This window comes from Trachemys scripta, chromosome 25 (genome assembly GCF_013100865.1).
Source record: "Trachemys scripta elegans isolate TJP31775 chromosome 25, CAS_Tse_1.0, whole genome shotgun sequence".
NCBI classification, from domain to species: Eukaryota; Metazoa; Chordata; order Testudines; family Emydidae; genus Trachemys; species Trachemys scripta.
In genome coordinates this window covers 6,680,845-6,689,362 of record NC_048322.1, presented here as the reverse complement: position 1 = coordinate 6,689,362, position 8,518 = coordinate 6,680,845, and the positions used below count along the sequence as shown (strand labels likewise).

Genomic DNA, 8,518 nt, shown 5'->3' with positions numbered 1-8,518 from the left:
CTCCGTACTGCTCCGAGCGCGACGGGGGACACAGGCCAGGCTTCCCAGCACTGTCGCAAACGCATCCAGCACTGGGCCTGGGTCCCGGTGGGGGGGGAGCTGGGGGACATGGCTGGGGGCCCTGGATCTCTAGGGAGGAGGGGCTGCATGCCCCAGTGGGGTGGCTCTGGGGGGCGGGGCTGGGGACCTCTGGGTTTCTGGGGACCCTGTGGGGGCCCCTGGATGTCAATGGGGGGGAGGGACTGGGGGGCTGTTTTGGCGGGAACGGCGGTTGGAACGGGCGCGGGGTCGGTTGGTGATGCGCGCGCACGTCGTTGCGGCCGCGTGCCCCGCCGCTAGGTGGCGGGGTGAGGGCTGCTTCGCACCTCAGAAGTTGGCGCATGCGCCTTAAAAAAAGTGAGGGAACGGGAAGCCCTCCTCTGGGGCATGCGCAGAAGAGGAGCGCGCGGGAAGTGGCGCAGGCGCAATAGCAAAGCAAGATGGCGGCACGTGCCGCCCCACTCGTCAAACGCAGGCGCAGTCGAACGGGGCGGTACAGCATGCGCTGTGGCGAACCAGTGAGGGCGGGTTCGCGGCGCAGGCGCACTGGCGACTAACGGAAACGGGGGGTGGGACGGCTGCGCACGCCCTTGGCGCGGAAGAGGGGAGCTGGCGCCTGCGCAGTGCGCTCGGGCGGCGCGGCCCCGCTGACAGCAGGCGGGAGGGGCGGGGGCTGATGGCGGCCGGGTCCGGAGGCAGGAAGCCCGGCGCCCCGCGAGACGCGGAGTCCGAGGTCTGGTCCCGCCGCGTCAGGGACCTGGTGGGCTCCGGGCCCGGCAATCGCCTCTGCTTCGAGTGCGGCCAGCGCGGCGTCACCTACGTGGACATCACGCTGGGCACCTTCGTGTGCACGGGCTGCTCGGGCGCGCTGTGAGTGGGGGCGTGGCTACGGGCAGGGGGCGGGGCTTCGGGCACGCGGGCTGCACGGGCGCGCTGTGAGTGGGGGCGGGGCTTCGCGCGCGGGCTGTGAGTGGGGGCGGGGCTTCGCGCGCGGGCTGCTCGGGCGCGCTCTGAGTGGGGGCGGGGCTTCGCGCCCGCGCGCGCTGCTCGGGGCCGCTGTTAGTGGGGGGCGGGGCTTCGTGTTCGCGAGTTGATCGGGGGCGGGGCTTCGTCTGCTCGGGCAGTTTGTGGGCGCTGGGAGGGGGCGGGGCTTTGTGTCCCCCCCTCAGCTCAGCGCCAATCTGATCCCACCCTTCCTGCCCCACCTCACACGGGGGCAGGGGGCTCCTGCTGGGGGGGCGATCCTCCTGCCTTCTCCATGGGGGGTCTCAGGCTGCCCCCCTCGGCGCCCCCAGCCCCCGCGCTGCAGCTCACCTGCTGAATGGTTCCTAACGCAGTGGGCCATGCGGAGGCGCTGCGAGGGGGCAGGACCGGGCACGGGGCGCCTTGGGAGTGCGTGGCCTGGAAACCAGGACGCCTGGGTTCTGTCCCCGGCTCAGGGAGGGGGCGTCTGGCCAGGTCCTCCCAGTCCCAGAGCCCTGCTGGCCCCTCGGGCCGGCGGGAAAGGCAGAGCCGTAATCCTTGTCTCTGTTACAGCCGGGGCCTGAACCCCCCGCACCGCGTCAAATCCATTTCCATGACCACCTTCACCGAGCCCGAGGTGCTGTTCCTGCAGGCCCACGGCAATGAGGTGAGAGGCCAGGGACGGGCCTTGATTTTCTGTGTTACGCCAGTGCCGAGCTGAGAGCCCACTGCACATAGAACCCAGGAGTCCTGGCTCCCAGGCCCCCTTCTGTAAGCCACCAGCCCCCACGCCCCTCCCAGAGCCGGGGAGAGAACCCAGGAGTCCTGGCTCCCAGCCCCCACTGCTCTAACCCACCAGCCCCCACTCCCCTCCCAGAGCCGGGGAGAGAACCCAGGAGTCCTGGCTCTGCCTCCTTTGTCTAACAAAGCCTTGCTGACTCTAGGCCTGCCGGAAGGTTTGGCTGGGCTCCTTTGATCCCCGCACGTCGCTGCTCCCAGACTCCAGGGACCCGCAGAAAGTGAAGGAGTTCTTGCAGGAGAAATATGAGAAGAAGCGATGGTAAAAGCGGAGTGGCGGACGAGTGGGGTCGGGAGGGGGGGGATGCTGTCCCTGGTTCCCCGCAAACCGGGCCTCACCCTTCTTCAGCCCCTCCCGTGGGTGCAGTGGAGGGACACAGTTCCTGCTCCTTGGCGTACTTGACGTACCCGAGAGTCGGGACGAGAACCCAGGAGTCCTGGCTGCTCCAATCCTGATGTCATCCTATTTTTGTAGGCCCCCAAGGTTCTCTGACCGTGGTAGCGGGTGTGGCTGTCTCTGTGGCTGGTGCTGGCAATATGTCTTTCTGGCTCCCCCTGCAGGTATGTCTCGTCGGATCAAGCCAGGGGAGCCACCTCCCTGGCCAGCCAGAGCTCCACCCCAGAGGTGAAGCCCCAGCAGACCCTTCTAGGGGATTCAGGAGCGCTCCTCACAGCTGCCGGATCCAGCCGGGTAAGCCAGGACTCCTGGGTTTTCTCCCCAACTCTGGGAGGGGAGTGGGAGCTGGTGGGTTAGAACGGGGGGGGCTGGGAGCCAGGACTCCTGGGTTCTCTCCCCGGCGCTGGGAGGGGAGTGGGAGCTGGTGGTTAAAGTGGGGGAGCTGAGAGCCAGGACTCCTGGGTTTTCTCCCCGGCTCTGGTCTGGTGGTTAGAGCGGGCGGGGTGGAGGTGGGAGCCAGGATGCCGTGGCCCCAGGCCTGTTACCAGTTGTCTCTCTCAGAGCTTGGGCCAGCCCCGCCTGCCGCACCAGCGCACCTCCCAGCCGGCCAAGAAAGCCAGCACGGACCTCCTGGCGGATATAGGCGGGGACCCTTTCGCCGCCCCCCAGCCGGCTCCCGCCTTCGCCATGTTCCCTGCCTTCCCGGGTAAGTATGGGGGGCATCGGAGCCACAGAACCAGCTGTTCGCTGCCTGCGCCAGCCATACAGCGCTAATGTGAGCAGCTAGAGCGGCGCCTCCGTGTGGTGATACTGGGCAGTGCAAGCTGGGAGGCACCATAGAGCTCTCGGCTCGAGAGACACCCCCCATGCGGTGATGCTCGATAGTACAGTCTGGTAGTTGGGCAATTAGAGCTCTGAGCTAGCGAGGCCCCCATGCGGTGATACTGGGTAGTGCAGGCTGGGAGCTGGCTGACCATAGAGCGCTGAGCTAGCGAGGCCCCCATGTGGTGATACTGGGTAGTGCAGGCTGGGAGCTGGCTGACCTCTTGTGTCCTTCCCAGGCCAGACTCCAGCCCATGCTGCCTTTGCCAATTTTGATGCCTTTGGGTGCAGCCCAGTAGCGTCGGCATTCGGGGGGGCATCGGTGCCATTCCACACCCAGCCGACAGCCGCAGGTAACGCTCCCCCTGCCCCTCCCGCTGCCTGGGCCTTCCTTGACGTGAACGCTGCATCAGAGAGCAGCGACACGCAGTCTAGTGCGTAGAGCAGGGGTGCGGCCAGGACTCCTGGGTTCTCTCCCCGGCTCATGAGAATGGGCCAACCATTAGTCTATCTCAGCTGGGAATGTGCGGGTGAATGGTTGCCCCATGTGGGGATCTTCCCCTGCTGCCCCTCTTTGGGTGGGTATTTCTGGGGGACTGTCCCCATTCCCTGCTCCCAAGTCCTGGGGTCCCCCTAGCTGGGAGGAGGGTGGGGCTCCCCTGGGATCTCTCTTGCTTTAATCCTTTGCTTTCTGCTTCCTGTTTCCAGCCAGTCGGACAGTCCCAGGCGGTTACAGCTTTGGTGAGATAATGATCGTGGTTTGCTTCTCCCTTGGGATATGGGACTTAGGAGCCAGGACTCCTGGGTTCTCTGCCCAGCTCTGGGAGGGCAGTGGGGGCTGGTGGGTTAGAGCGGTGGGGCCGGGAGCCTGGACTCCTGGGTTCTCTCCCCAGCATGTGGAGTTGGCTGCAGGCTCAGGACAGGGAAAATCAATTTGAGTTTAGTTGGGAGTGAATATAGAAATAATGTTCCCCTGAAGAGTGCAGCGGGGCCTGGCATGGGCACCGGGGGAGCCAGCGCTGCTCCCTGGCCTCTCCCAGGTGATGGGTGAAGTGGGGCCGGGTCAGCCTGGGGGCAACCTGCACCCACTGCCCCGACTCCCAGAGGGAGGGTGTGCGCCTTGGCGGGGGTGACTGCGCTGTTCCCTTCTGTGCCAGCAGGGGGTGCTCAGGTGAGCGGCTTCGGCGCCTCCCCCTCCAGCCACCCTAGCAGTGGGATCCCGGACATGGGCGGAGCACCCAGCAGGTATTAACTCCCTCTCCAGACACACACACACACACACATCCCCGGTGGCCCCTGGGCAGGGGGACCCCAGGAGACTGGCCGGCCCCTGGCTCAGGACCGTGGGGAAACCAGGTGCATTGTGGGTGGCCCACTCTGATTGGCTAACACCGTCTCTCTCCTCCGCAGCCTCTTCGGGAGCCTGAGCCAGCCGGCGGCCCGGCCCCCGCCCGGCCCCGTGCCCGCCTATGGGGGTAGGTGGCTTTTGCTTTGGCCCGGGGGGGCTCTAACGCCCGTCGGCAGCCAGTAGCAATGAGCCACCTCTCCCGTGCCACCCTCTCTTCCAGCCTACGCCAACCCCTTCGCCCCGCCTGCCGCCCCGCCCGCCCGGCCCAACACCAACCCCTTCCAGCCCAACGGCACTGTGCCAGGTGAGCCCCCGCCCTGGACGCCTGGGTTCTCTCCCCGGCGCTGGGACGGGAGTGGGGGCTGGTGGGTCAGAGCAGGGGGCGCTGGGAGCCAGGACGCCTGGGTTCTCTCCCCGGCTCTGGGACGGGAGTGGGGGCTGGTGGATTAGAGTGGGGGGGTTGGGTTCTCTCCCCAGCTCTGGGAGGGGATCAGGGGCTGGTGGGTCAGAGCAGGGGGGGCTGGGAGCCAGGACTCCTGGGTTCTCTGCCAGCTCGTCTCTCCCCCTGCAGGTTCCAGTTTTGATGGGTTTGCTGCAGCCCAGTTGGGGCAGCCGGTCGGGATCTCCACCAATCCCTTCATGGTGAGGACCATCCCATTCCCAGCCGGTCGGGTTGCAGTGGGGCCCTCCCGTCGTTTGGCGTCTTCCCCTGCTTTCCAGGGGGTTCCGGCTACAGCCCCACAGCGAAGCTGGAGCGCCAGGTCCCAGCATCGTTTCCCTAGGGCAGAGCCGCTCTGCTGACTCACCCAATCACCCAGATCAGATCTGTCCCATCATCCACACAGTGTGGCGCCCTCCTTGCTGGTTTCTGCATTCCCCGGCCCCTGCATCGACTCCATTCACCCATGGGCGGTGCCCCACTCCCTCTCTGTGGGGCCCGGCTGACAAGCAGCCTTGGACCTGGGGTCTGGGCTGGTTGTGGGGTACGAGTCGGGGATCCGACGGGCGTTGGTGTCTGACTGTGTGAGCAGTTACAGCCATCCGTCTGTCTGCTGCCACCTGTGCCCAGTCTCCCTAACCCCCTTTTGTCCCCCCAGACGGCAGCTCCATCCCCGCCCTTCGTCATCAAGCATCCAGCCACCAACCCCTTCTTATAGCGAGGTGCCCGGACGGCTGCTCTGGGCTGGAAGTGCCCATCCCCACACACACCCCGCGCCGGCTTCTGGCTGTGCAGCCCTGACGCCGTGGGGATGGGCTGGAACACGTGCTTTAACTACTGCAATGGCTTCTAAGGGAACCGGCCCCGAGGAGAGCAGTTCTGGGCCCAGCACCGAGGCATTCTGGGACTTCTAGTCTCGGTGGGGATTTTTCAGCAGGGCATGCTGGGAAAGTGGAGGGGGCAGGAATGTGGGTCGGGGGTTAGCTGGCTCTTAAGCGGGGTTTGGGATTCTGCTGGGTCTTGTGGTCCAGAGGGGAACCCCAGGGGAGCTGGAGGCGGGGCAGCAATGCATGCTGGGAAAGGGAGCCCTCTCTGCTTCTCCTCCCAAGCAAGAGGGGCTGGGAGCCCTGGGGGGCTCTGCTCTGGGAGGCTGGGCTGTCCCCTTCTGAGCTGCTCTGACCCCACCCCGGTCTAGGCTCTGCCTGAGTGAGATTCTCCCCACCCAGACCCACTAACACTGCAGCCCCGGCCCCTCCTCGTGGGGTGGAACCCAGGAGTCCTGGCTCCTCACTACCCCTCCCCCCTGCTGTCACCCCATCCTTGGCCAGTTGCTTCGTCGCAGCCTCCTCCATTCCAGCCCCCCTACTCCCCAGACAGGGATGGGGGAACCTGGCCCGGCCTTCAGCCCCCCCGGCTCTGCCTCACGGGCTGCTGGCCCTCGAATTACTGCCCCCCTCCCCTATTGGGGGGCTGACCGTAGCCACTGGGCGTCCCAGATCCCAGCCCCACAACAGCATCCCCAGCATGGACTGCCCCCCTGACGGCGTGCACTCAGCGGGGAGGGGGACCCCGATCTACACCAGGCCTGCACCGAGGGCAGCCCCCCTCTGCTGCAAGCGCTGGGGAGAGAACCCAGGAGTCCTGACTCACAGCCCCCCGGCTCTAATCCACCAGCCCCCACTCCCCTCCCAGAGCCGGGGAGAGAATCCAGGTGTCCTGGCTCCCAGCCCCTCCTGCTCTGACCCACCAGCCCCCACTCCCCTCCCAGAACCGGGGAGAGAACCCAGGAGTTTTGGCTCCCAGCCCGCCCTGCTCTAACCCATCAGCCCCTACTCTCCTCCCAGAGCCGGGGAGAGAACCCAGGCGTCCTGGCTCCCTCCTGCCCCACCATTTGCTAATTTCTTTGTCAGTTTCCTCTCCTCTTGGGATCTTTTTCCTGCCCCTCCATCCCCAGGACGCCCCCAAATGCTGCTGCCAATGGGCATTCCCCCCCCCCGTGGGAGATCACTCCCCACTGCTGCTTTGGACAAATATCCCCTCGCTCAGCTTCACACCCTCTCCTGGTTGTGGGGGGCCATGCTTTGTCCCCTCACCCCCCCCCCCCCCCGGAACAAGGGGCCGCGCTGGCAGTATTTTTCTGAGAGAAAAGTGAATGATCTTTTTAATATATAGAGATGTTTTTGGCGCTGGAAATGGTTCTCTCGAGATCGCTCTATAAAATCTATATTGGACCTTTGTGGCTGCCGTCCTCTGTGGGGGGGGGGGACCCGAGCCCCCTGCCGGCCCTCCTGGCACCCCCGACTTCTGTGCCCCCTGCCCAGGCGCCCTGGCTGTGACTCCCAATCCAGCGGCGCCTGGCGGGCTGAGGGCGGCCCGCTAATGCGCTGGGCCCCATTTGAGACTCTGTGCGTGCGCTTGTGATTTCGCAGGCGGTTGCGCTTGTGATCCAGCATGTGCACTTGTGATGTTGCGTGCAGCGTGCTTGTGACCCCGTGCATGCCCTTCTGACCCTGTGTGGCCGCCTGTGATTGTGAATGCAGTGTGCTTGTGACCTCACACATGCCTGTAGTTGTGTGGCCTGCAAGGAGCTTGCCTGCTAATGCGCTCGTGCGCTGTTAGGCCCCAAGAATGTGAGCACTGGTGCACTCACAAGTGCGTGCAATCCTGTGCGTGTGGGAGTGTGCATACAAATGTCCTTGCCTCATGACAAGGGTGGGCACGTGCTTAGCATCTCCCCCACTCCTACCCTTGCGTGTGTTTAGGGTCAGTCGTGCGCATGCAGCTTGCATCTCACAGGTGCTTGTGAGGGTGTGTCCTGCTCTCTTGTGATCCTACACAAGCGCTGCTGCAATCTTGTGCTTCTGCACCAGCCCTGCCTGCTGCCACTGCACGTCGCTCGCACGTTCTCTGGTGATCCTGGCTGCTGCTCTCTCCCCTTGCACGACTCAGCGTGCACAAATGCTCTTGCCCGCATGTGCCTCTGGAGGTTTGCAATGCCTCGCACGTCTCCTCCGCCCCATTTGCCCGTCACCTCTCGCAAACTCTCCTTGTGCCTTGGCCCTCGCATACTAGTGCACTCTCACACACTTCCCCTCCCACACGCCCACTTGAGCTTTCTCTTGTGCTCTCCCAGGCCCCCTCAGCCAATCAGCACGCTTTGCACCCTGATCTCAGGCGCTCTGGCCTTATCTGAGTGATGCCAGCGGGTCCCCACTGCTTTCCCCACGGCCGCCCCTGGGCCTGGCACCAGCAACCGCTCACGCGCTTGGTGGTTCATTGCACGACACCGATGCATGTGGCCACACGGGGCATTGCTGCCCTGCCTGCAGATGGCGACAGGGCATGTCACACGGTGCCCCCGGGTCAGGGGGTGACAGGGGATGTTTGCTCTGCCCAGCTCTCACCCATGCGCATGGGATCACTCTCTCGTGCAACAGCCCATTCCCCAGCCCCCTGAGCCGGCCAGTTCCCGCCCTGGGGCTGGGTGGGAGCCGGCGCCCCCTAGAGGGGACAGGCCCCTGCCCCATTCCCCGCCCCCCTGAGCCAGCCAGTCCCCGCCCTGGGGCCGGGTGGGAGCCGGCGCCCCCTAGAGGGGACAGGTCCCTGCCCCATTCCCCGCCCCCCCCAGCCAGCCAGCCAGTCCCTGCCCTGGGGCCGGGTGAGAGCCGGCGCCCCCTAGAGGGGACAGGTCCCTGCCCCATTCCCCGCCCCC

General features: G+C 65.7%; 1 protein-coding gene across 2 annotated transcripts; it reads left to right on the top strand.

The window, feature by feature from the left end:
• The first annotated feature begins 482 nt into the window (after positions 1 to 482).
• Positions 483 to 7,042, top strand: AGFG2 (ArfGAP with FG repeats 2). 2 transcript variants are annotated; one of them, XM_034757049.1, is made up of 12 exons: positions 483 to 909; positions 1,576 to 1,669; positions 1,947 to 2,062; positions 2,362 to 2,491; positions 2,759 to 2,903; positions 3,259 to 3,372; positions 3,728 to 3,760; positions 4,180 to 4,264; positions 4,430 to 4,494; positions 4,588 to 4,671; positions 4,939 to 5,009; positions 5,465 to 7,042. In XM_034757049.1, exons 1-12 carry the CDS (start codon positions 716 to 718, stop codon positions 5,522 to 5,524), a joined length of 1,191 nt encoding a protein of 396 aa, XP_034612940.1. In that variant the 5' UTR covers positions 483 to 715; the 3' UTR covers positions 5,525 to 7,042. The 2 variants fall into 2 exon arrangements, with proteins under 2 accessions (XP_034612940.1, XP_034612939.1); XM_034757048.1 differs by having other exon boundaries at positions 4,177 to 4,264.
• Positions 7,043 to 8,518: the final 1,476 nt, after the last annotated feature.